This window comes from Erinaceus europaeus, chromosome 8 (genome assembly GCF_950295315.1).
Source record: "Erinaceus europaeus chromosome 8, mEriEur2.1, whole genome shotgun sequence".
Taxonomy (NCBI): domain Eukaryota; kingdom Metazoa; phylum Chordata; class Mammalia; order Eulipotyphla; family Erinaceidae; genus Erinaceus; species Erinaceus europaeus.
The window spans coordinates 54,424,813-54,452,050 of NC_080169.1; the positions used below are offsets into that span (position 1 = coordinate 54,424,813).

The 27,238-nt window shown below is 41.0% G+C and overlaps 3 protein-coding genes and 1 pseudogene across 8 annotated transcripts in view; 2 read left to right on the forward strand and 2 right to left on the reverse strand.

Moving 5' to 3' along the window:
• LOC103113033 (calaxin-like) overlaps nucleotides 1-7,190 on the forward strand; it is a 27,885-nt gene extending 20,695 nt beyond the window's left edge. For 2 of the 3 annotated variants that reach the window (XM_060196238.1, XM_060196240.1), the window contains exon 5: nucleotides 4,141-4,464. In XM_060196238.1, the coding sequence (XP_060052221.1) occupies nucleotides 4,141-4,311 (171 nt within the window). In that variant the 3' untranslated portion in view covers nucleotides 4,312-4,464. Of the gene's footprint in view, nucleotides 1-4,140; nucleotides 4,465-7,073 lie in introns of those variants that run through there. The other variant, XM_060196239.1, reaches the window with a different exon arrangement.
• Nucleotides 6,687-16,933, reverse strand: RBM48 (RNA binding motif protein 48). Of its 3 annotated transcripts, XM_060196235.1 has the most exons (6): nucleotides 16,645-16,933; nucleotides 15,983-16,173; nucleotides 12,673-12,818; nucleotides 11,375-11,934; nucleotides 11,042-11,134; nucleotides 6,687-7,579 (listed from the first exon to the last, which is right to left on the reverse strand). In XM_060196235.1, exons 1-6 carry the CDS (start codon nucleotides 16,753-16,755, stop codon nucleotides 7,496-7,498), a joined length of 1,185 nt encoding a protein of 394 aa, XP_060052218.1. In that variant the 5' UTR covers nucleotides 16,756-16,933; the 3' UTR covers nucleotides 6,687-7,495. The 3 variants fall into 3 exon arrangements, with proteins under 3 accessions (XP_060052218.1, XP_007522550.1, XP_060052220.1); XM_007522488.3 differs by lacking the exon at nucleotides 11,042-11,134; XM_060196237.1 differs by lacking the exons at nucleotides 6,687-7,579; nucleotides 11,042-11,134 and adding an exon at nucleotides 10,571-10,860 and having other exon boundaries at nucleotides 11,359-11,934.
• An 86-nt stretch (nucleotides 16,934-17,019) lies between these two features.
• Nucleotides 17,020-27,238, forward strand: part of PEX1 (peroxisomal biogenesis factor 1) — a 65,071-nt gene continuing 54,852 nt past the window's right edge. For both annotated transcript variants that reach the window (XM_007522486.3, XM_060196234.1), the window contains exons 1-2: nucleotides 17,020-17,273; nucleotides 23,359-23,502. In XM_007522486.3, coding sequence (XP_007522548.2) covers nucleotides 17,145-17,273; nucleotides 23,359-23,502 — 273 coding nt within the window. In that variant the 5' untranslated portion in view covers nucleotides 17,020-17,144. The remainder of the gene's footprint in view (nucleotides 17,274-23,358; nucleotides 23,503-27,238) is intronic.
• LOC132540032 (U6 spliceosomal RNA) lies at nucleotides 19,364-19,464 on the reverse strand (annotated as a pseudogene).

A 27,238-nucleotide genomic window follows, 5' to 3' on the forward strand; every position in this document is an offset into this window, starting at 1 on the left:
TAATTTTATTATCATGGCTTGGGAGATGCTGAAGTAAAGTGTTGGACTCTAAAGTCTGAGGACCTGAGTTTGATTCCCAGAGTCAAATGTGCCAGACCAATGCTGTTTATTTGTAGCATTAAATAATCTCTGATAAAATATTTTGGTTTTTTTTAAGTTGTCTATTTATTGGATAGAGATAGTCAGAAATGGAGAGGGAAGGAGGGAGATAGAGAGGAAGAGAGACAGAGATACCTGCAGCCCTGCTTCACCACTCATGAAGCTTTCTCCCTGAACGTGGGGAGTGGGGGGTTGAACCCTAGTCCTTGCACGTTGTAACATGTGCACTCAACCAGGTGCACCACCACCCGGCCCCCAAAATGTTTTACTATCACTAAGCTTTCATTAATTGGAGGGGCAGATCAAACTCATGTAAAATTAGATACTACTCCAGTTGGTCTTCATGACTCTTACCTTCCAATCCATTTAATAAAGTAACACTGAAGGGGGCCAGGTGGTGGTGCACCCCCAGTTAAAAAGAAGAAGAAAATGGCCACCAGGAGCAGTGGATTCACAGTGTCAGCACCAAGCCCCAGCAATAACCCTGGAGGCAAAAAAAAAAAAAAAAAAAGTTGGTCTGGAGCAATGAAAGTGTGCTTGTACAAAGTCCCCAAAATGCAAAAAATCCAGAAAGTGAGTAAAAAGAGTTAAACAGGACATTCTGGATATTCTGCTGCTTTGCTATTTGTGTAACAAAAGTTCGAGCCTGTCTCCACCACATTAATGGAAGCTTTGGTGCTATAGTCTCTTTCATGCTCTTTCTGCCTTCTGTGTCTTTATAAAAAGGTACTAACAAGGAGGTCGGGTGGTAGCGCAGGTGGTGCAAAGCGCAAGGACCGGCATAAGGATCCCGGTTCGAGCCCCCGGCTCCCCACCTGCAGGGGAGTCGCTTCACAGGCGGTGAAGCAGGCCTGCAGGTGTCTATCTTTCTCTCCCCTTCTCTGTCTTCCCCTCCTCTCTCCATTTCTCTCTGTCCTATCCAACAACGAACGTCATTAACAACAACAATAATAAATGTTATCAACAACAACAATAATAACCACAACAAGGGGGAAAATGGCCTCCAAGAGCAGTGCATTCATGGTGCAGGCACTAAGCCCCAGCAATAACCCTGGAGGCAAAAAAAAAAAAAAAAAAGTACTAACAAAATAACGTAATAAAAAAGGCTTCAAGTGGTCTGGGAGGTGGCGCAGTGGATAAAGCATTGGACTCTCAAGCATGAGGTCCTGAGTTCAATCCCCAGCAGCACATGTACCAGAGTGATGTCTGGTTCTTCCTCTCTCTCCTCCTCCTGGCTTTCTCATAAATAAATAAAATCTGTAAAAAAAAAAAAAAAAGGCTTCAAATATGCCAGACTTTTCACAAAACTTAGACATATGAACTTTTTTTTTTTTTTTGCCTCCAGGGTTATGTGGTGCTGGGGATTGAATGCAGGATTCATGCATGCATGCAAGACAGGAGACTATTACTGAGTCACCCCCTCAGCACCAAACCTTCAACTTTAGCCTAATTTTAAACCTTTCTAGACAGATGCTTACATTTTAACATGGATCAACGCCACAACCTAGTTAAGGAAAGACTGAAAATGTAACTTCAGGCATCAGTCAACTTATTTAAATTTTTCCCACATTCAACATCCCAAACCACATACAAAAGCAATTTTTATAAATGTCTGGATAAATTCATTGTCAAATGGAGTAGCATCACGCACACACATCTGTTCAGCTATTTATTTATTGTTTGCTTTTTGTTTTTGTTTTTACCTGAGCACTACTCCATGGTGGTGTGAGGGGTGAATCTGGAACCTCAAAGCCTCAGGCATGAGAGTCAGTTTGCATAAGCATTGAAATTTTTTTTTTTTTTTGCCTCCAGAGTTATTGCTGGGGCTCATTGCCAGCACTATGAATCCACTGCTTCTGGCAGCCATTGTTTTTTTTCCATTTTATTGGATAGAACAGAGAAACTGAGGGGCAAGGGGAGATAGGAGACAGGCACCTGCAGACCTGCTTCGGTGCTCGTGAAGTATCTCCCTTTGCAGGTGGGAAGCAAGGGGACTGGACTCAGATCTTTGCATGGGTCCTTGTGATTAGTACTGTGTGCGCTTAACCATGTGCGCCACTGACTGGCCCCCACTGAAATACTTTTGTACAAAATTAAATCAACTGTAAAAATAGTGGGAGCTATCTTTGCCCTAATGTAGCTTTCTAGATCTAGCCTCAACTCTGATGCCATCTTCCCAGACATTAATTTTAGTCCACTTCCATGTAAACTATTAAGTTGAAGCAAAAACTACTGAAGTCATGGGCTCCCAGGAACATCCTAAAATAGACTTTCTAACTTCTTACCACCCTAACACCCCTATTCTCACCTGCTCTATTCCTACTTTCTGGTTCTTGTTTATTAATAAACATTTTGTCCCGCTTCCTATTTTATTGCCTTTCAGAAACCAAATTGCAGATGCTACTATGATTTCACCCTGAATTCCCTGAGCAGATGACCTCACCAATGTGCCCCAGAACCCTCCCCTCTCTAGAGCCCTATCCCACTAGAGAAAGACAGAAACAAGCTAGAGGCATCTCAATGCCCATGCCCAGCCAAGAAGAAACTACAGAAGCCTGAACTCCCACCTTCGGCACCCTAAAAAGAACTTGGGTACACGTTCCTAGAGAGGGATAAATGTTAGAGGAAGATGACTAGAGGGTTCTGAAACCCAAATCTGTTAGGACCCAGAGAGAATAGAGGGAAAAAAGAAAAAACATTCATACATAGTAGTAAGTGTGGTCTGGGAGGTAGTGTAGTGGATAAGGTATGGATAAGGTACTGGACTCTCGGGCATGAGGTCCTGAGTTCAGTCTCCTGCAGCACATGTATCAGAGTGATGTCTGGTTCTCTCTCTCTCTCCTTTCTCTCTCTCCTATCTTTCTCATTAATAAAATAAAATCTAAAAAAAAAGTAATAAGTGTAGCTGTTTTTTAGAAAAGGCAGGACTGTGGTCTGGGAGATGGCTCAGTGGATAAAGCACTGGCTCTAAAGCATGATGTCCTGAGTTCAATCCCTGATAGCACATGTACCAGAGTGATGTCTGGTTCTTTCTCTCTCTTCCTAACTTTCTCATTAAAAAGAAATAAAATCTTGAAAAAAAATAAAAGAAAATGCAGGACCATAGGAAAATGGATAAAAATATCTATATGACAGATAGTTATAGAAATAATAGTCAACTTGTATCTGTGACTTTGGGAGAAGCACTGTAGTTTTCAATGGAGGGAATAGGACACAAGAACTCTGGTGGTGGGAATGGTGTGGAATTGTACTCCTGTAATTTTTTTTTTATATTTATTTATTCCCTTTTGCTGCCCTTGTTTTATTGTTGTAGTTATTGTTGTTGATGTCATTGTTGTTGGATAGGACAGAGAGAAATGGAGAGAGGAGGGGAGGACAGAGTATGAGAGAAAGACAGACACCTGCAGACCTGCAGGTGGGGACCGGGGGCTTGAACTGGGATCCTTACGCTGGTCCTTGTGCTTTGCGCCACGTGCACTTAACCCAATGCGCTACCGCCCGACTCCCATACCTGTAATTTTTAAGTTTAAATCACTAATAAAAAAAAGTTAGATTTCACTTTTAAGTTTTGTATTCATGTTAAATAAAAATGTATTTACTATACATAGAACCATGTTGGCATTGTTTTCTGTTAAACAAAATCAAACTCTGAATTAAAAATTCTACATTTTGAAAATGCATCTTTTTCTCAATATGATTAAGCATATTTGGTTGGGAGATAGCAGTAAAACAACAACAAAATACTTTTGAGGTGTCACAATGAATGAAGAAAGTGCTAGTTTTTTCATGCATGAGGTCCTGAATTTGATCCCTGGCATCATGTTGCAGAGTGATGTTCTGGTTTTTGCTTCCTCTCTAATAAATAAATCTTAAAAAAACAAAGACTCTTTAATAAAGATTAATTACAACAACAATAACTACAACAATAATAAACAACAAGGGCAACAACAAAAGGGAAAATAAATAAAATAAAAATAAAGATTATATTTAAGATTCCAGAGATGAATAAATTAATACTTTGGTGAAAAAAATATTTTCTAGGATTATGACAATGATGGCAAGATATCATTTGCAGACTTTGAGAAAGCAGTAAAAGAAGAGAGACTTTTGTTGGAAGTATTTGGACAGTGTTTACCAGAAGCAAAGGTACAGTTCAACATACCAAACTCGTGGGCAGAAAAATGTAAAGGGGCCCAGGAGGTGGCACAATAAGTATGGTGCTGAACTTGGAAGCATCAGGTCCCTAGTTCAATCCTGTGTGTACAGCTCATGTGCCAGAGTGATGCTCTGATTCTCTCTTCCCACTCCAACTTTTCTCAAAATTTAAAGATACATTTAAAAAAATTTATGACTTATTATTGGGTAGAGACAAGAGAGAAACTGAGAGGGGAGGAAAATGAGATGGAGAGGGAAAGAGACAGAGAGAGACACCTGCAGCCCTTGTGAAGCTTTTCCCCTGCAGGTGAGGACAGGGACTTGAATCTGGGTCCTTATGCACTGTGATGTGTGTGCTTAACACAGGCCCCAGATAAATATTTTTATAAAAAGGAAACATTTGAAGGATTGGAAAGTAATACTTGTTGGACACCTTCATAGGACCTGAAAAACAAAAAGATTCAGGGGCTAAGTGGTGTCATACCTGGTTAAGCACATACATCACTATATGCAAGGACCAGGGTTCAAGCCTTGCTCCCCACCTGCAGGAGGGAAGTTTCATGAGTAGTGAAGCAAGTATTACAGATGCCTCTGTCTCTCTCCCTATCTCCCCCTTCCCTTTTCTTTTTTTTTTTTTTTAATTGCCACCAGTGTTACCACTGGATCTCTGTGCTCCTGGTGGTCTTTCCCCCTCCCCACCCCCCTTAATTTTTACTAGGTAGGACAGACAGAAATTGAGAGAGGACAGAGAAACAGAGAGGGAAAGAAAGACATGCTTCACTGCTCATGAATTGGACCTCCTGCAGGCGGGGAGACTCGAACTCAGATCCTTACATTTGGTAATATGTGCACTTAACTGGGTGCACCATCACCTGCCCACCCCCTTAATTTCTATCAAATAAAGAAAAAGCCACTGTAAGCAGTGGATGTGTCCTGCAAGCACTGAGCCCCATCAATAACCCTGCTAGCAATAAAAAATTATTAATTAGAGAGAAGAGATAAGCACACACAGTATGAAATGCAAGGAACCTGGTTCCAGCACCTGGCTCCCTACCTTGAGGGGAGGTCGCTTCACAAGTGGTGAAGCAGGTCTGCAGGTGTCTTTCTCTCTTCTTTATCTTCCCATCCTCTCAATTTCTCTGTCCTATCCAGTAAAAAATAGGAAAAATGGCCACCAGGAGCAGGGGATTTGTAGTGCAGGCACTGAGCCCAGCAATAACCCTGGAGGCAGAGAGAGACACCAGAACATCACTCTGGCACATATGCCAGGGCCTGAACTCTGACTTTATACTCGAGAGTCTAATACTTTATCCATTGTGTCACCTCCTGGATTACTGCAGGGCTTCCCCCTCCCTCCACCATGGTGTTATCACAGGAACTGTGTCTGCATGATACATTCACATCCTGTGGACGCTTTTTTGCATAGAGGGTGAGAAACCGAGAGGAAGAGAGCAGTAGGAAGAGACACCACAATATTGCTCCATCATGAGTGAAGTTTCCTGTCAGGTACTCCCATGTGTGGCTGGCAATGTGCTTGAATACAGATTCTTGCACACAGCTATTCCCTTCATTGAGTGAGCTACCTCCCAGTCCTTGACACCATCAGAATCATTTTAACAAGTCCCTAAGGTAGAAATTTATAGCATTTTTATACAAGGTTGCTCTAGACAGAGAATTCCAGGGTTTAGGAATATCCTTAAAAAGAACTAGGACCAAACACCCTTCTTGCCTTCAACTTCTGTGTTTTAAAACCTTTATTATTTATTTATTGGAGAGGGACAGTGAAACTGAGAGGCAAAGAGAAGACAGAGAGGGAGAGAGAAAAAGACACCTTCAATACGGCTTCACAACTTGTTTCACTAGAGCACTGCTCAGCTCTGGCTTAATGGTGGTTTTAGGAACTGAACCTGAGACTTCAGAGCCTCTGGCATGAGAGTCTTTTTTAAAAAAATACTTACTTATTTTTTTAAATATTTTATTTTTTTATTCCCTTTTGTTGTCCTTGTTGTTTTATTGTAGTTATTATTATTATTGTCATTGTTGTTGGGCAGGACAGAGAGAAATGGAGAGAGGAAAGGAAGACAGAGAGGAGAGAGAAAGGTAGACACCTGCAGACCTGCTTCACTGCTTGTGAAGTGACCCCTGCAGGTGGGGAGCCAGGGCCTCGAACTGGGATCCTTATGCCGGTCCTGTGCTTTGGGCCACCTGCGCTTAACCCGCTATGCTACAGCCCAACTCCTTTTAAGAGTCTTTTTGCATAACCATTATACTATTTATCCCCACCTTGCCTTCAATTTCTTTTAAAGCCATCTAATACTTGTGTTACCCTGGCAATTTTGGATTAGTAAATCATAACTGAAGGTTAGTCAAATTAACAGGTAAATTCAAAGTCAACCCATGGGGCAAAAGGCCCTTAAGCATAAGGACACATCATTTGTTAATGACCATCACATTACTTTTATCAATTAAAAAAATAGTAGTAGTGGTCCAGACGGCACAATGGACAGTGTCAGATTCTCAAGTATGTGTTCCTGAGTTTGGTTCCCAACATCTCATACGCCAGAGTGGTGTTCTGGTTTTCAGTCTCTCATTGATGTTTGTTTTTTTTTTTTTCTTCTCTTTTTTTAAATCGAAATAACATACTTGGACTGAACATACTTGAACTAAGAAAAAAATGTGGGTATGATGAAAGTAGTGGTAGAAATCTAGCATTTATGATTTGTTTATGCCACAGATCAAGTAAATTCTAAGATGCTAAAGCACATGAACTTCTAATTTCAGCTTTGTTCTAACAGACAATTTCTTTTTCAACCTTACAGAAATGTCTTGATTTTGAAGTCCTGGCATTCAGACACATCCCAATTTCTAGGTTTTGAATGTCAAGCAATCACTCAATACTTCTATTAAAAGAAACAGATGCTGTCTGTCCAGCTTCATTTGTACTGCAAAGTTTCTATATTTACTTCAATTAACTTTTATATTGTTATTGCAAGTGAAAGCTAATGTTATAAGGCCAGTCTGTATAATGTTAAGTATGGATCAAAATATTAACATCTATGATATGTCACTATAAACTAATTTTGAAAGAAAAAGCTGTATTAAACAAGTAGTTTGAATGAGATTATAGAGAGGAATGCATTAAAAAATACCAGTAGTAAAATCTCTCTTCAAGAGTTAGGCAGAAATACAAACAAACAAACAAAACAGTCCCTTAGCAAAATTTCAATCAGCTCCTGACAGCCTATATTCTTCTTCTTTGTTTTAATGGACGACTTGTATGCACTTCTGGCTTGTGCTCTGGAGACTCTGACACTGATGAAATTACCTGGTTTAAAAAGAAAAATACCAAACTTAGTTTTTATAGTACAAGAGGAGACTGAACTATTAGAAGAGGTAGGGTATACATGCAATCATTTAATCTTTGATAACACATTTGAGGCAAAATGATGCCAAGTTCAAGGTATAGGCTATGACCCAGGCACAAAGCAGGTTTTTCTTCTTTTTTAAATTTTTTATCTCCACAAATGTTGGTGACAGTAAAATCTCTAAGGGCAAGTAAGCAAAACAGCTCACCTGCCTAGAATATCTGCTTTGTCATGTGCATGACCAAAGTTCAAGCACAGCTCCCCAGGGCACTGGAGGAAGCTTTGGTGCTGTGGTGTCTTCCCTGTCTCTTCTTCCTCTTTATCTGGAAAAGTTAACCTGGAGTGGTAAAGCCCCGGGACAACCTCTGGGGGAAAAATATCTATCAAGTTTTTAATAAGAAAAAAAAAAATGAGGGGAAGATATTTTAACAATTCTTTGTAGATCTGATGTCACTTGTAATTTCATGGAGACAAATGTGGCTGTGGAGAACTTGAGATACTAATGTTTGATTTACTTAAGATAAATGGAGGCTTGGGAGGAGGGGATGAAATATTTGGAATGGGAGTCAGGAGTAGCGCAGCGGGTTAAGCGCACGTGGCGCAAAGCGCAAGGCATAAAGATTCTGGTTCGAGCCCCGGCTCCCCACCTGTGGGGGAGTCACTTCACAAGTGGTGAAGCAGGTCTGCAGGTGTCTTTCTTTCTCTCCTCTGTCTCCGCCTTCTCTCTCCATTTCTCTTTTTTTTTTAATTTATTTTTTATTTAAGAAAGGATAAATTAACAAATCCATAGGGTAGGAGGGGTATTAACTCCACACAATTCCCACCACCCAATCTCCATATCCCACCCCCTCCCCTGATAGCTTTCCTATTCTCTATCCTTCTGGGAGCATGGACCACGTTGTGGGTTGCAGAAGGTGGAAAGTCTGGCTTCTGTAATTGCTTCCCCCATTTCTCTCTGTTTTATCCAACAATGATGACATCAGGAACAACAGTAATAACTACAACAATTAAAAAAAAACAAAAACCAAGGGCAACAAAAGGGAAATTTGGAGTAATAAGGAGGAAATGGTAAAATTCAGAATTTCTTTTTTAATATTTGAACTCAGGCCCTCATGCTTGAGAATTCAACAGTTTATCCACTGCATCACAAAATTCATTTTTTTCCCCTTTCATTATCATATAAAGATAGAAAAAAGGACAGAGAGAGAGAGAAGGGAGAATAGAAAGAGAGACACATGCAGCACTTCTCTACTTCTTGTGAAGCTTCTCCCCACTGCAGGTGGGGACCAGGAGTTTGAACCAGTAAGCACTACCAGGTGCAAGGTGTTGCCACGTCTTGGCCTCCCTGTTTTTATTTATTAGTGAAAGAGAGAGGGTGGGAGAGAACCACAACAACAGTCTGGCACATGTGGTACCACAGATCAAATGGGACCTCATGTCTGAGAGTCCAATGCTTATCCAATACACCACCTTCCACACCATACAAACTGACATATGTAAAGAGCCCGAGAGGTGGTTTAAGCAGCGTGTGTGCCTCTCATGTGTGAAGTCTTCAGTTTGATTCCTTGAGCCACAAAGTTTTTTTTTTTCCTTAAAGATGTATTTATTGACACTCTAGTTCTACCACTCAAAAAATTTTACATTTGAAATTTAACAGGACTTATCCCAAGGCATATTCTTTAAAAAAATCTCACCTTCTTTTCTGGCTATCTTCATTGAAGAAGCAAAATAAGTATTTTGAATTTGATGTAATTTTCAGTAATTTTGAACTTTAAGAAATAAATTGTAACAATTTTCTTTTAATACAGTAGTGTTCTACTCTGGTTCATATTAAAATTATTTAGGAAGTACTGAAAAGTGGAGAAGAGGGGCTATGCAGTGGACCACCAATTGAGCACACATATGACAATGCTCGAGAATCCAGGTTCAAACCTCTCGTCCTAACCTGTAGGGGAAAAGCTTTACAAGTGGTGAAAGAGTGGTATGGGTGTCTCTTTTTCTCTCTCCTTTTCCTCTTGACTTCTGTTTCACTCAAGTGAATAAATTATTTTTTTAATTTAATTTTTTTGAGAGAGATGCAGAGACACACACATACACAGAGAAGCACCAGAGCACTGCTTAGCTCTGGCTTATGACGGTGTGGGGGATTGAACCTGGGATTTAGGAGCCTCAGGCATGAGAGTCTGTTTGCATAACCATTATGCTATTTCCCCCGCCCAAATAAAATTATTTTTTAAAAAACTAAAAAAAAAAAAAAAAAAAAAAAGCAGGAAAGCTCAGGCTTATATTTAGACTCATACTAAATGTCTTTTGTTTATTGTTTAAACAAGGATTAGTGAAATTAAAGCAAAAAAAAAAGTTTTTTTTTTCCCCCTTCTTTATCAGAACACTGCTCAACTCTGTTTTATGGTGGTGCTGGGGAAGGAACCTGGAGCCTTTGGTGCCTCAGAACTGAGTATCTTTTTTTTTTAAAAAAAAAAAAAAAACTAGTTTTTTAAAAAAAAACTAGGTCGCCACCGCCCGACCCCCCTGAATATCTTTTTGTATAACCATTATACTGTCTCCCCAGCCTGCAAATAAGTTTCTTTCTTTTTTAAAAAACCCTTCTTAAGGGGAGTCGGGTGTAGTGCAGCGGGTTAAGTGCAGGTGGTGCAAAACACAAGGACAGGCATAAGGATCCCGGTTTGAGCCCCCGGCTCCCCACTTACAGAGGAGTCGCTTCACAGGTGGTGAAGCAAGTCTGCAGGTGTCTGTCTTTCTCTCCATTTCTCTCCGTCCTATCTAACAACAATGATGGCAATAACAACAACAACGATAAACAACAAGAGCAACAAAAGGGAAAATAAATAAATAATAAAAACCCCTTAATTCTTTGTTAAAATTATTTATTATTGGATAGAGACAGAGAGAAATTGTGAGGGGAGGGTGAGACAGAGAGGGAAAGAGACAGAGACACCTGCAGCCCTGCTTTAACACTTGTGAAGTTTTTCCCCTGCAAGTAGGGACCAGGGGCTTAAACCTGGGTCCTTGTGCACTGTACACTGTGTGCTTCACCAGGTGAACCACCACCCACTTGGCCCCCAAATAAATTTCTATTAGTCAAATTCATTTTGCCCATTAAATAATTACAGGAAAACACATCAAATAGCTAAAACTGAAGAACAAATCTGACACTAGTTTCCACAAATAATTCTCCATCTATTTATGTTAATCTTGTAACCAAATCTCTTAGAAAAGTTTGTAAAAGGGCAGGGGTAGATAGCATAATGGTTATGCAAAGAGACTCTCATGCCTGAGGCTCCAAAGTCTCAGGTTCAATGCCCTGCAACACCATAAGCCACAGTGGAGCAGTGCTCTGGGAAAAATAAATAAATAAAATAAAATAAAAAGAAAAAAAAAGTTTGTAAAAAAAATGATCTTACCGGGGGTTGGGCGGTAGTGCAGCAGGTTAAGTGCACATGGCGCGACATGCAAAGACCAGCGTAAGGATCCCGGTTGAGTCCCCGACTCCCCACCTGCGGGGGGGGGGGGGGGTTGCAGGTGGTGAAGCAGGTCTGCAGGTGTCTTTCTCTCCCCCTGTCTTCCCCTCCTTTCTCCATTTCTCTCTGTCCTATCCAACAACAACGACATCAATAATAACAGCAACAAGGGCAGCAAAAATGGGGGAAAATAGCCTCCCGGAGCAGTGGATTCGCAGTGCCAACACCAAGCCCCGGCAATAACTCTGGAGGCAAAAAATAAAAAAAATATCTTACCTGTTTAAGTTTATTCCGAATTAAATTTGCAGTTGTATTCAATGAGTCATCTTGCATATCCACTTTCGGTATGTCTGGTAACTGGGGCCCAATCATAACCTCACTACTACTGGTACTTGTTTTGAGAAAAATTCCTAGTTTAAGATCATCTTCTCTTCTTCTTTTCCGCTCCTGCAGTTGTGTTGTCCTCGGCATAAATCTGCCAACTGCTTCTGAAGGAGTAGTACTCTTCTGAGAATGAGGACTGACCGCTGAATTTTTTAATGTTTTCACCTGTTCTTTCTCCAAGAAGTCATTGTGGTTACAATGTTCCACTGTTTCATAAGGGTTTCTACCATCCTGGGAAGACTGTGACACATCATTCAGATGCACTCCTGATGAACACATATATTTTGAAGAGAAGTAACATAAAGGCAATTCACAAGAATAAGGAAGTGAAGGACATGAGTTCCCAGGGGTGTCTGAAGTGGCAGCACAAAATCCAGATGTTTCCAAATGTAAATCCTGCGTAAAATCTTTGTTATATTTTGTAATCAGTTTCTCCTTTGTCATGTAATGATCTTCATATTACAATTTAAATGGTGGGGGAAAGGGAAAGAATAGTTAACTATTTTCAAAACACAGATGTGATTTTTAAAAAACAGTCATTACTTTAGAATGTTAACAAATGGCCCCCTGAAAAATTTCTCTTGAGCAGGCAATACATACTTTTGATTCAAAACTGAAACTTCTCCACTTTTAGCAATTGCCAGTTAGTTCACAAATCACAATGGTTCTTCTTAGCATGAGAAACATGAGCATGTCATGATTCACTTTCTATCCACTTAAAAATATTAATGATTTAATATTGATTTACAAAATTATGAAGTAACAGGGGTATAATTCCACACTGTTACTGCCACCAGAGCTCTGAGTTCCCCATTCCTGTCCATTTTTCAATATGATCTCTTACTGAAGCCCTTGTGCTTTGTTTATTCTGTAGTACTCAAGTTCCTTAAAACGTAAAATGTTTTTTTATTCCTCTGGGCCTTTAAACATTCTAGCTGGAACAATTTTTCTATTTTATCACCCCCTCTTCTGGGTAATGTATACTTATCCTTTAAAACTCACATTTTGTAGGCAGTCTCCTACAAACCACCATCTGTACCTTCCTAGTCCAGATACAGTATGCCTGTACCTTACACTCACTTAATATGGTGATCATTTACTTACTCTCTTCCCATTTGACTTGGAACTCACTTATGACAAACCGAGTAGAATACCTGACATGTTGGTCTTTAGTAACAGCATTTTCATACCTTTATTTTTAGTAGTTCTTGTTATATAAGTCTTCCTCTCTTGTAATTTTTTCCTAGTTTCTTCTACTGTCTCAAATTCTGGGGCATAGCATACATGAAGCAATCCACCAAAGAAACTCTGTTCATCCATTTTTCGCTTGGCTGTCCTAAACAAGTATGTAATCATATGGTTTACTAATATAGACTTACCCAGTGTAAAAACAACTTAAATAATATACAATGTACTTATCTATAGAGGAAAGTCAAGCTTTTGCTATATGAATATATATCTTACATGTGAGAATTAAGATGCTCTAATAGTAGTGATCCTACTTATCCAGTACATACTCAGAGTCTTTTCTCCTTTTTCCCAGCAGTATTAGTAGATTTTGAGCTCTGTTGTCTACATATATCCAGGTGCCTGCCTCCCTCCCTCCCTGCTTTTGATGGAACTGGGGTCTGGCATCTCCTACGTGCTCGATTTTACCTAACTATGCTACATTTCTCATTCATATAGAAGATGGGGGGGGAGGTGATAAACCAAAGCACTTAGGTTTCCATAACTGCCATAGTACCTTACATGACACTGGGACTTGAACCTGGGTCACGTGCTTGGCAATACAGACATACTGACTGGTGAACTATTATCTCCAGTCCTTCCAATTTCTTTTATCTTTAAAAAAATTTTTTTTTATTAACCTAGAGCTTCAACTTTCTCAATTCCACCACCCCTGGTGGCTCTTTTTATCTTTTTCCTTTTTTAAATTTCAGATCAAGACAAAGTGGGAAAGAGGGAGGAAAGGAGAGAGGGTGAAATGGAGATATGGCGAAAGACCACAACACAGGTCTACTGCTCATGGTGTTCCTTTTTTAATTATTATTATTTTTTTGCCTCCAGGGTTATTGCTTGGGCTCGGTGCCTGCACTATGAATCCACTGCTCCTGGAGGCCATTTTTGTTGCCCAGATATGTTGTTGTTATTGTTACTGTTGTCATTGTTGTTGGATAGGGCAGAGAGAAGTCGAGAGAGGAGGGGAAGGCAGAGAGGGGGAAAGACAGACACCTGTAGAACTACTTCACCTTGTGAAGTGACACCCCTACAAGTGGGAAGGGGCGGAAGGGGGACGACTCAAATCAGGATGCTTATGCCAGTCCTTGTGCTTGGCGCCATTTGTGCTTAACCGCCCGCCCCTGCATGGTGATTCCTATGTCATCCTGCATATCCTGAATCCTTGATAATGAAATGTGTGTTCTACTGGGTGAGCTATGTCCCAGTCCCTTTAACTAACTTTTGATTCCGCTGGCTAGCCTGAAGCATACGATTTCTCTCTAAGCTAAGTTACATGGCCCTTGAAAGTTAGTTCATATGTAATTTAGCCTTTTTAGCACAATTTATTCCGATACTGGGGATAATGCATAAAAACAAAAATATTGGGGGTCGGGTGGTGGTGCAGTGGGTTAAGCGCATGTGGCGCAAAGCGCAAGGACCGGCATAAGGATCCCGGTTCGAGCCCCTAGCTCCCCACCTGCAGGGGAGTCACTTCACAGGAGGCGAAGCAGGTCTGCAGGTGTCTATCTTTCTCTCTCCCTCTCTGTCTTTCCCTCCTCTCTCCATTTCTCTCTGTCCTATCCAACAACGAATAGCGTCAACAATGGCAATAATAATAACCACAACGAGGCTACAACAACAAGGGCAACAAAAGGGGAAAAATGCCCTCCAGGAGCGGTGGATTCATGGTGCAGGCACCGAGCCCAGCAATAACCCTGGAGGAAAAAAAAGGAAAAAAAAATTGTAATTGTAAAAACTTTCAATAATTGAGGAAATACTGGATTTATAGCAACTCATTGGTTAGAAAAATGAGAGGATGAATTTACTCAACAAACTTTTTTTTTCCTCCAGGGTTATTGCTGGGGCTCAGTGCATGCACTATGAATCCACTGCTCCTAGAGGCCATCTTTCTCATTTTGTTGCCCTTGTTGCTATTATTGGACAGGACAGAGAGAAAGTGAGAGAGAAGGGGAAGACAGACACTTGCAGACCTACTTTACTGCTTGTGAAGCTACGTTCCTGCAGGTGGGGAGCCAGGGTTTGAACTGGGATCTTTATGCCTGTCCTAGCTTGCACTTTGTGCCATGTGCGCTTAACCTGCTGCACTACCACCCGGCCCCCCACTCAACAAATTCAAAGTTGCCAGTAAGAACTAAGAGAAATATTGAATTATTTATGAGTTAGGAATAATGGTAAGAAATATATGGTGTGGGAGATAGTATAATGGTTATGGAAAGACTCTCACGCTTGAGACTCCAAAATCCCAGGTTCAATCCCCTGCACCACTATACTCCAGAGCTGAGCAATGCTGTGATACAATAATAATAAATATTGATATTTTACTACATTCTAGGCAGTGTTATAAACACTTCTCTGGAATTAATATTTCACACCAACTTTCTTTTTTTTAATTTATTTTTTATTTAAGAAAGGATAAATTAACAAAACCATAGGGTAGGAGGGGTACAACTCTACACAATTCTCACCACCCAATCTCCATATCCCATCCCCTCCCCTGATAGCTTTCCCATTCTCTATCCCTCTGGGAGCATGGACCCAGAGTCATTCACACCAACTTTCTGATGAAACAGAGGTACAAGGAGATTGATTATACAACTTGACTATGTTCACACTGATTTGTGGAACCTGGATTTAAATCCAGGTATCAAACTTCATCACCTACTACTAGGTGCTATGGGAGATGCAAAATTTCTTCAAAATATACTTCACTACCAAGAGCCAATGACTTGGTTAGGGAAGTGAGACTACAGCTAAGAGTAAGCTGAGGCTATCACATGACTCCAGATGCAAAATAAATAAAAATAAAAAACAAGCAAAAATCTCAAAAAATCCAGTGATCTTTACCACTTAAGTTTGCAGAACGGGAAAAACAGGCTTAATAGGGTAAAATAACTTGCTCAAGGCCATGATGTCTGTTATCAGTGAAAGTGGAATGCTTACTCCAAATTCATGACATGTAATAGTGGGAGAGATATAGTTATGCAGAGTCTCATGCTTTATGCTCCAGAGTCTCAGGTTAATTCCCTACACCACCAAAAACCAGAGCTGAGCAGCGCTCTGGATAGGAAAAAAAAAAAAAAAAAAGGAAGCTATATAGTTAGAATGATATTTTGTCAAGGTTAACATTTAAGACGGGAAGAAGTTAGTAATACAAGCCATGTTAGGTTACTGGATAATCCAAGTTTGATTGAGGGAAACTTGGAATCCAAAAGACAGCAATGGGAATGGAAGAAAGGAGATATTACTTCACTTGCATATTACCTTGCACTTTGTAAATTCACAAATTTAATAAGATAAACTTCTGTAAAATCTTCTGCTGGATATTCATCAAGAGGATTATACTGCTCAATTGCACCATAGAGAGCAAATCGCTCAACTAGTTCCTTCATTGCTCCTACTGCAGGAACTCCTTGAATTAATAAGTACCGAGATTCCAAATTAATTGTATATACCTATAAAAAATGACAACATATTAAATATATTTCACAAATATGCCCAGATCAAATCTGATATTTAAAAAAACCTAACTTTGACAACAAGAAATACTATTCAACAGGTCTGCACAAAACAGAAAAATCAAAAAAGTTGCCCCATTCTGCATAAAAAAAAAAAACCAAACAATTCTCCCTGCGCTGGAGACCCTCCAACTAAAACAGAACACACTACACCTTCAAGTGAACTTTTCCAGGCGTTGGCTGTGTATGTGCTGACGTAATATTGTAAACACGGAAGATACAGTGACTGTAACAGCTCTGTTCTAGTAGTTGACCAAACGCACGATCTTTGGCAGCTGCAGTCTAGAGCCCCTTATACTCATTTTCAATGAGTGATGGATGAGAGCAACTTTGTGGAATCTCTCGCTATACGGAAAAGAAGTTTCCATAAAGCTACCGAGGCTAGCGAATAAAACTAAACCACTTTACCTTAACAGCACGAGGTCGTCGCCCCTCTCGGTACTTGGCTCGAGTGTCGCATGCAGACTTTTGGACGTGGTGGCTCAGTATGCTGCCGATCTCCCTACCACTCGACGCCATCTTGCCTGCTTAGGCTCGGGTTGAGGCAACAACATCCGCCACGCTGTACTCTCCTTATCCAATAAGAGAGAGCAAGATAGACCACGCAGTGCCACGATTGGCTAAAGAATCGACACAATCGGCCATCGCCTTTCCCCCCCACCCCCTCCGGAGGAAAGATTGGGTGAAGGAGATGATGCTTCCCCCCAGCGGCGCGGCGGAGAGACTCCAGAGCCGAGGGCTTGGTGGCTCCTCCCCTTACTCGGCGTGCGGCGAGGCGCGCCGCGGGAACAGGAGGCGAGATCTCAGGGGGCGGGGCCGATCGATCTCTCCGGCTCCTGTGCCCTCGTCCTGACCCAGCTGAGCTCCCCCAAAGCTCGGGTGACTAGGGCTGGCAGCGTTTGCGGGAAATGTGGGACCGCGACCGCCTAGCGGGTGCTGGAGATGGGGGAGCAGTCGTGACTGTGACCTTCACCAACGCTCGTGACTGCTTCCTCCACTTGCCAGGGCGCCTCGTGGCCCAGCTGCACCTGCTGCAGGTAACGCGCCCGCTTCCGGCAGGGTCACCTGGTGGGCGGCCTGGGCTCCAACCTAGTTGAGATCTGGGTAGGACCTGCGGCCACTCAAGCCTTCCCCATTCTACCAAGTCGTTTAGAGGCTACCCTGTGGACCTCAGTGGGGCAAGACTGGTCTGGGCATTCTCTGCAGACCACTCTGTCTCGTGCAGCACCGGGTCTTTTAAGTTAACTTGCTTTGTTCTATCCAGGTCTGCTCACCAGGGAAGTTTTCAAACATCCTGGTAATCTGCCTGTGCGTTCGGATATTTCTGGTTCCCGGTTGGAAAAGCTATTAAGTTTATAATTGTTGTTATAAGCTATTAAGAAGTCTGTTACTACTACTATTACCACTACTACTGGTTTTAAAAATGTGTTTTCTGCTAGCGAATTCAGATACTTGTACTGCTGCCATGGGAAAGATGTATTTGTTTTGCGGGGTCTGTGTAAGTTAACTGGAGTTAACTGAGTCCGGAGGTTAATAACATGATTGTGACTTGCCAGCGCTGGGAGATATGCCAGTAATGTGCATTGAACTGAGCATGCTTGAACGGCATAGTTTGCATTACTTGAACCTTCTGCAATCGGTGGCCTTTCTCTACGTGGTAGTGGTGGTTCGTACCTCTAATAACTGGAGGAGATACAGCGTCCGTATTTTCGTAGTGAAAAACATCGTCTGTGACTTTGGGCTTATAAGGGGAAAGGATAGAATATTTAAAATCCTTGGCAGGCCTGGATTTGTGACTCCCACCACTGGTTTAAGCGATTGCCATCATTTTGCCATTATTACTTCCCCATAATAATTTTGTCCATCTTTCAAGTCTTTCCAAATTCAACAGACACTGCCTTTTTTCTTTCCCTTTCTCCCCATCCTCTCTTTCTTTCTACTACACTACCTTTTATTCCTGAGACGTTTCTCTCGTGATTGAAGAATTAGTTACTGTTACCAAGTTCCAAGTAGATCCTACCCTAGCTCTCACTCAACTTTTAAACATATTTTTCTAAATCAAAGTAATATTGTATTATAACATTATCTAAGTTCCAGGTATAAATTGATATAAATTAGTTGTGTATGTACAGCATAATAATTTCCTGTTTGAATCAGTAAGCTTTAATGAAGATTTTGTGCCTTTGAATCCCTACCTAAGTGCTAGAAAGACCACATAATGGTTATGAAAAAAGACTTTGGTGCCTAAGGCTCTGAGGTCACAGGTTCAGTTGCCAGCATCACTATCGGCTTGAGCTGAGCAGCAGTGCTGTCTCTTTCTGTATCTTTCCCTTTGATCCCCAGCATCATATAAGAGCAACAAAGACAAACACATAGAACTCCATGTGTGGTGGAACGGTGCTTTAACCTCTCTCATTTTTCAGGGCTCCTCCTCCTGGTCCCCACCCACAGGGAGGAAGCTTCATGAGCACTGAAGCAGAGCTACAGTTGTCTCTTTCTTTCTCTTCCTTCCCCCCCCCCCCCTTTTTGTCTCTAGGTTATCGCTGGGGCTCTGCCTGCACTATGAATCCACTGCTCCTGGAGGCTATTTTTTTTCCATTATCTTGCCCTTGTTGTTTATCGTTATTACTGCTGCTGTTGTTGTTGGATAGGACAGAGAGAAATCGAGAGAGGACGGGGAGATAGAGAAGGGAAGAGAAAGATAAGACACCTGCAGACGGTTGCTTCACTACCTGTGAAGCAACCCCCTGCAGGTGGGGAGCCGGGGGCTTGAACCTCTGCGCCACAGTCCAGCCCCCCCCTTTTCTTTCTTTCTTTCCTTTTTTTTTTTTTTTTTTTACAAATTTATAATTTTATTTATTTTTTCAGTAAATCTAAATCCTTAAAAATATGGAACGTTTGGGAGTTGGGCAGTAGCGCAGCGGGTTAAGTGCAGGTGGCACAAAGTGCAAGGACCCACGTAAGGATCCCAGTTCGAACCCCGGCTCCCCACTTGCAGGGGAGTCGCTTCACGAGCGGTGAAGCAGGTCTGCAGGTGTCTTTCTCTCCCCCCTCTGTCTTCCCCTCCTCTCTCCATTTCTCTCTGTCCTATCCAACAACAACGACAATAATAACTACAACAATTTAAAAAAATATGGAACGTTTACGAATTTTCGTGTCATCCTTGTGCAAGGGCCATGCTTTTCTGTATCGTTCCAATTTTAGTATATATGCTGCTGAAGCAAGCACTTGTCTCTTTTTCTCTTTCCCTCCTTACTCTACTCCTCTCAGTTTCTGTCTTAATAAAATAAAATTAATTAAAAAAAGAAGCACAATACTCAATTTATAGCCAGTTTTGAAGTATAAAATTTGATGTAACTTAATGCATTTAGCTTTTAATAATTTAACAAGCTAGTTTTGATATAAGTGAATTCAGGAATACTAAAACATCCTGAATGGTTAGTCTTGATGGCAATTGCTGAAATCCTTACTTAAAAAAAAAAAAGGAGTTATGGGAGACAGAAGATATTTCAGCTAGTAGGGGGTGTGCCATGTTATACATGTGACCCAGGTTTGAACCCTGGTACCACATGGGAGTGTCACAGCATCAGGTGTAGCTCCAATGCTATCATGTCTCTCTGAAATAAATAGAATATGAAAAAGCTAGGGAGCATTGAAATCATGCTTGAATGAAGTTCTCGTGCAACAAATGACATGGTGAGAATTTTTGTGCTATGATGGTAAGTGGGGAAAAATAATAAATTCATAACTATAATAATTATGTAATATTTGGTTTGTGCATTGAAGAAAAGATCGTCATGAATCAGATAAGTTGTTCTTGTGGTTATCTTTTTGTGGAAGGAATATCCTCCACATATATTAAGGTAAAGACTTTTTCTTCCAAGTTTATATGTTTTCCAAGAGTTTTATAATGAATTTTTAATTATTTGTTAAAATTTATTATATTTTCAGTGAAAGAGAAAGACATACCAGTGCACTGTACAAGTCTGGCTTATGGTTGTGCTGGGGATTGAATCTGAGATGTTGGAACCTCAGGCATGAAAGTCTTTTGCATAACCATTATGCTGTCTCCCCAGCCCCGAACTTTTTTAAAAATTTATTTTCCCTTTTGTTGCCCTTGTTGCTTTTTTTATTGTTGTTGTAGTTATTATTGTTGTTGATATCATTGTTAGATAGGACAGAGAGATATGGAGAGAGGAGGGGAAGAGAAACAAGGGAAGAGAAAGACACCTGCAGACCTGCTTCACTGCCTGTGAAGCGACTCCCCTGCAGGTGGGGAGCTGGGGGTTCGAACTGTGATCCTTGTGCTGGTCCTTGCACTTTGCACCACGTGCGCTTAACCTGCTGCACTACCACCGGACTCCCAGCCCTGTACTTTTCAATTCTTTAGTAATGAAAGGCACTGTTTCTAGTACAAGCCACAAAATCGCATATTTTATACAACTGTTTTAATGAGATTAAATTATATATGTATATATTAAAGTTATAAATGTTTTCATAGTTTTAGAACTTTTATATACTTTTAAGAACTGGGATAATATGAAATTTGTAGTAGTGTACACAAGAAATTATTAGGGAAGCTGGGTGGTAGTGTACCTGGTTGAGTGCACATGTTATATTGTATAGGGAAAGCTTCACAAGTGGTGAAGCCGTGCTGCAGGTGTCTCTCTCTGTCTCTCTCCCTCTCATCTCCCCCATCCCTCTCAATTTCTGTCTCTAGCCAATAAGTAAATAAAGATAACTAAAAAAAATAACAAAAAAAGTTTTAGTAGTAATTATCTCTGATGATAGGATCGTGTGTGTGTGTGTGTGTGTGTGTGTGTGTGTGTGTGTGTGTGTGTGTGTGTGACTGTTTATTGCTCCTGGGGCTTAGAGCAATAAACACACACAATGAATCCACCTGCACAATGAATCCACCACTTCGAGTCTTTTTCTCTCTTTCTGTTCCTCCCTCTCCCTCCCTCCCTCCCTCCCTCTCTCCCTTTCTCCCTCTCCCCTCTCTCTTCCTTTCATTCTTTCTTTTTATATAGGGCAGAAAGACATTGAAAGGGAGGAAGGAGAGACGAAGAGAGAAACAGATACCTACAGACCTGTTTCACCACTCATGAAACCTCCCCCGTGGAGGTGGGGAGCCAGGGCTCAAACCTGGGTCCTTGTGCATTGTAATATGTGTGCTCAATTGGGTGTGCCACCACCTGTCTCCCAGATCCTGCTTTTGTCCATTTGCCATATGTATTTATTAGTTTTCTCATGATTAAATACAGGACTGTATATCCCACCTGATTGATAGTTCATAATTTTAGTCGTATACTGATGTGTATCTTTTTTCTTCTTTCTGTTTCTCTTTTTTCTTTGGTGCCAGGGCTTTGTACCTGTGCAATTCCACCATTTTCAGGCAGACTTCTTTTTTAATTTCAGACAGAGACAGACAAACAGACAGACACCATAGCACTGCTTCACCCTCGTGTAGTGTCTAGTGCTCCCATGCGGTTCTGAGAGCTTGACCCAGGTCCCTGTGCATGCATGGTCAAGTGTGCGGTCTGCATGGTGAGCTATCTCATACCCCCCCATAGATTTTTAATTATTACCATACCTGTCTCATTTACTCACACGTCACTAAAATAGTATATCCATATTTTTAAAAATCTTTATCCTGCTGATAAATATTTAAAAGACATTCCCAAGTTTTTACCATTATAGAAAATATTGTAGAAGATATTGTTTGATGTTATTATTATTATTTTTTGCCTCCAGAGTTATTGCTGGGACTTAGTGCCTGAGTCCACTGCTCCTGGAGGCTATTTTTCCCTTTTGTTACCCTTGTTGTTTATCATTGTTGTTGTTGTTATTGCTGTCATTGTTGTTGGATAGGACAGAGAGAAACAGAGAGGAGGGGAAGATAGAGAGGGGGAGAGAAAGACAGATACCTGCTTTACAGCTTCTGAAGTGCCCCCCCCCACACACACAGGTGGGGAGCTGCGGACTTGAACCGGGATCCTTACACGGGCCCTTGAGTTTAGCACCGTGTGTGCTTAATCCACTGCGCCACTGCCTGGTCCCCTGGTGTCAGTTTTTAAAGGGTAGATATTTGTTTATGAAAGATTTGTTTATTAACAGTAGAGATGGAGAAGCAGAACATCACTCTGGCACACTCAGTGCTGGGATTGAAGTTAGGACCTCATACTTGAGTGTCCAGTTCTCTGGCCACTGCATTACTCCCACTCCCCAACTGCTCTGGTGTCATCTTTTTCTTCTTCCTTGAAATGTTAATTTAGAATAAATGTGTATCTATCTATATCTATAGATGCATGACTAAGTTCGTTGACTACATGTTGCTGTCTTGAATTCTGGAATGGTTGAATTCAGTCATAAGAATCCTAGGGTATTGGTTTTATTCATAGTATTGCCAGTGTGGCATTGGAAATGATTACAGCTTTTTTAAAAAAAAATTCTAAAAATATTTATTCCCTTTTGTTGCCCTTGTTGTTTTACTGTTGTTGTTATTGATGTCATTGTTGTTGGATAGGACAGAGAGAATTGGAGAGAGGAGGGGAAGACAGAGAGGGAGAGAAAGACACCTGCAGACCTGCTTCACCGCTTGTGAAGCGACTCCCCTGCAGGTGGGGAGCCGGGGACTCGAACCCGGATCCTTACGCTTTGCACCACCAGTACTTAACCTGATGTGCTACTGCCTGACTCCCCCCCCCCCCTTTTTTTTCCCTTTTGATTGTCACCAGGGTTATTGCTGGGGCTTGGTGCCAACACTATGAATCCATTGTTCCTGGTAGCCTTTTTTGTTTGTTTGTTTGTTTCTATTTCATTTGACAGAAAGAAATTGAGAGGAGAGGTAGAGAGAGAAAGATAAAACCTGTAAACCTGCTTTACTGCTTGTGAAGTATCCCCTGTGCAATTGGGGAGCAGAGGCTTGAACCTAGGCCCTTGCACCTGGTGATATGTGTTCTTAACTGGTTTTTATAGTTTTCTAAATGTGGTAACAGTTTGTCAACTATAGAACTGTTTTTTGTATGTGTAGATTGTAATACTTGTTTATTTCTTATGTGAATGAAGAAAATAATGAGAACCTTTTAAAACCTTTTCTGATTTTGCTTTTTGAATAAATAGAGCCAAGCTATAGAAGTAACCTGGGGTCATCAGCCTGCATTCTTGAGCTGGGTGGAAGGACGGCATTTTAGTGATGATGGTGAATATGTGGCTGAAATTAATAGACAAGTTGGTCAGAAACTTGGACTCTCAAATGGAGAACAGGTAAGCACAAAATGTGATGACACTGATTTTTCTTCCTATGTCAATAATATAGCAGTAGAAATAAAATTAAAATTCGGATAAATATTTAAACCACATTTCTATTTTTTTTTAAGAATTTCACTTATTTTTTTTTTTTACCAGAGGATGGCTTTATGGTGGTCATGAGGATTGAACTTGGGACATCTAGTGCCTCAGGCATGAAAGTCTTTTGCATAATAATTGTACTATCTCCCCTACCCAGAGGCATGTATTATATTTGTTTATTTATTTTTAACTTTTGTTTATTTGTTATCAGATAGAGACAGAGAAGGAGGGGAGAGGATAAAGATGGAGAGATACCTGCAGTTCTACTTCATCGCTTGTGAAGCTTTCCCCTTGCAGGTGGGGACCAGTGGCTTGAACTGGAATCCTTGCACACTGTAGTGTGTGTGTGTGTGTGTGTGTGTGTGTGTGTGTTTAACCAGGTATGCCACTGCCTGGCCCCTTATTTCATTTTTTTTTTTAACTAGAGTGCTGCTGAGCTCTGGCATATGGTAGTACAGGGGTTTGAACCCGGGGATTCGGAGCTTCAGGCATGATTCTCTTTACATAAGTATTAGTGTTTTATGTATTTTTTTTTTGCCTCCAGAGTTATCGCTGGGATTCGGTGTATGAACTACGAATCCACTGCTCCTGGAAGCTATTTTTTTCCTTTTGTTGCCCTTGTTGTCATTGCTATTATTGTTGTTGGATAGAGCAGAGAGAAACTGAGAGGAGGAGTGGACAGATAGACACCTGCAGACCTGCTTCACTGCCTGTGAGGTAACCCCTCTGTAGGTGGGTAGCCAGGAGCTTGAACCAGGATCCTTATGCCGGTCTTTGTGCTTTGTGTCATGTGCACTTAACCCACTGTGCTACTGCCTGACCCCCTTTACATAAGTATTAAATTATCTCCCCCCAACCCTATGTATTTTTTCTTTCTTTTTTTTAAACATTTATTTATCCCTTTTGTTGCACTTATTCTATTGTTGTAGTTGTTATTGATGTCGTTATTGTTGGATAGGACAGGGAGAAATGGAGAGAGAAGGGGAAGACAGAGAGGGAGAGGAAAAGATAGACACCTGCAGACCTGCTTCACTGCTTGTGAAGCGACTCCCCTACAAATGAGGAGCCAGGGCTCGAACCAGGATCCTTACGCCGGTATTTTTTTTTTTAGACATTTATTTATTTATTCCCTTTTGTTCCCCTTGTTGTTTTATTGTTGTAATTATTATTGTTGTTGTTGATGTCGTTGTTGTTGGATAGGAAAGAGAGAAATGGAGAGAGGAGGGAAAGACAGAGGGGGAGAGAAAGATAGATACCTGCAGACCTGCTTCACCGCCTGTGAAGCGACTCCCCTGCAGGTGGGGACCCTGGGGCTCAAACTGGGATCCTGCAGCTCATTGCGCTTTGTACCACGTGCACTTAACCCACTGCGCTACCGCCCAACTCTTGGTATTTTTTTCTTTTAGAGGCTGGATAACACCTGCCTTGGACACTGCTATAGAATATTACAAGTTGGTTCTATCCTTTGTTGCAGTCATTATCTTGTAGTTTGTCCTGTTCCCTAGTTAATTTTGTATTCTTATTACCTATTTTACACACTATATGGGCTCCCTAATTTTGTTTCTCTTATTTTTGTTTTATGAATTGAGGTTTCCTTAGTATTAATGGACTTCACTTAATTTTTTTTTAATTTTTAAAAAATATTTATTTTATTTATTTATTCCCTTTTGTTGCCCTTGTTGTTTTATTGTTGTAGTTATTATTGTTGTTGTCGTTGTTGGATAGGACAGAAAGAAATGGAGAGAGGAGGGGAAGACAGAGAGGAGGAGAGAAAGATAGACACCTGCAGACCTGCTTCACTGCCTGTGAAGCGACTCCCCTGCAGGTGGGGAGCCGGGGTTCGAACCGGGATCCTTATGCGGTCCTTGTGCTTTGCGCCACCTGCGCTTAACCTGCTGTGCTACAGCCCGACTCCCTTCACTTATTTTTTTAATAATGTTCTAACCTTCCAAGATCATATTTGCTTAATTTTTAAAAATTTATTTTAAGTATTTTGAGAGGTATTGTAATTTAACTTAAAAAGGGGTTTGAGGGTGCACTGTGACCTGTAAAAGGATTCACAGCGGGGGACCTGAGAACAGGTTTAAATAATAGTTTTTTGGTTTTTTTAAAGATTTTATTTATCAGAAAGCTAGGAAGAGAGAGAAAGAACCAGACATCACTCTGGCACATGTGCTGCTGGGGATCGAACTTGTGACCTCACGCTTGAGAATCCAAAGGTTTACCACTGCACCACCTCCTGGACCACTAAACAACAGGTTTTATTAGGGTGAAACAGGTAAAAGGCAAAATAAGCAATTATCATCAGGGGTTAAGAGCACATGAAGTCCATAGGTCTGAGTATAGTTATAGAAGCTTAGTCCCATAAGATAAACAATTATCAGCTAAGGTAAAGGTTGCTCATGGCTGTAGAGAGGTCTAAAAGTTTACCTGCTAGCAGAGTCACACGTGTTCAGTTCCCAGGAGAAGTAGCCATTGCAGATACCCAGAACATCTCCACCAAGATGAAGCAGCAGCCAATGAGAGAGTTAAATTACAAAAAAATGGGGTCACAACAGGGGGGCTGGGCAGTAGCTCAGCAGATTAAGTGCACATGGCGCCAAGCCCAAGGACTGGTGTAAGGATCTGGGTTCGAGCCCCCGGCTCCCCACCTGCAGGGGGATCGTTTCACAAGCGATGAAGCAGGTCTGTAGATGTCTTTCTCTTCCCCTCTCTGTCTTCCTCTCCTCTCTTGATTTATCTGTCCTGTCCAACAATAACAATAATAACAACAAGGGCAACAAGAAAAACGAAAATGGGAAAAAATAGCCTCCAAGAGCAGTGGAGGCACCGAGCCCCTGCAGTAACCCTGGAGGAAAAAAAAAAAAAGTTTGGGAGCTGGGTGGTGGTGCACCTGGTGGAGTGCTCACATTACAGTGCACAAGGACCAAGGTTCAAGCCCCCAACCCCCACCTGTATTAGGAAAGAATCACTAATAGTGAAGTAGTGCTGCAGTTGTGTCTTTCTCTCTCTGTCCTCCCATTTATTTCTGTCTTTATCCAAAATACATTAAAAGAAAAAGGAAAGAGCATTTTGTTTTTACTTTTCTATCACCCTAAATTCAGAATGAGTATTTTGTTTGTTGAGATCTTACTAGACCTTTAGAATTTAAAAAATGAGATCACAAATATTTTCTGTACTTTTTCAAAGTTTTTTTCTTGTTGATTTTTAAAAAATATTTTATTATATTTACTGGATAGAGACAGAGAGAAATCACAAAGAAAGAGGAAGATAGAGAGGGAGCGAGACAGACAGGCAGACAGACATACCTGCCACATTGATTCACTGCTCATAAAGCTTTCCCCTCGGGGAGGAAGACTGTGGGTTTGAACCCAGGTCCTTCAGCATTATAATACATACAACTACCCAGCCACATATTTTATATAATTTTACCTCCACAGGCTGTATCACAGAAACCTTTACATGTACTATAAATAGCTAAATAGCGTACATTATCTATCTGTGTATCTGTATGGAATGAAATATTAGGATTTATATAACCAGGTGTGCAACTGCCTGGCTCTGATTGTAAAATTTCTATATCAACAGTATATACTAGGTCAAGACATAATTTGATGATGATGTTTCTTCTACTTAACATTTTTGAAGTCTC

What these genes read in the sequence shown, in the direction of transcription:
- RBM48 (XM_060196235.1), bottom strand. Translation starts at nt 16,755, where the DNA reads ATGGCGTCGAGTGGTAGGGAGATCGGCAGCATACTGAGCCACCACGTC. An exon ending in GTGAATTTACAAAGTGCAAG is followed by an intron (nt 12,819 to 15,982) that starts GTAATATGCAAG and finishes ATACTTGTTTAG; the next exon opens with GACAGCCAAGCGAAAAATGG. An exon ending in TTCGGAATAAACTTAAACAG is followed by an intron (nt 11,135 to 11,374) that starts GTAAGATATTTT and finishes CCCCCCCCGCAG; the next exon opens with GTGGGGAGTCGGGGACTCAA.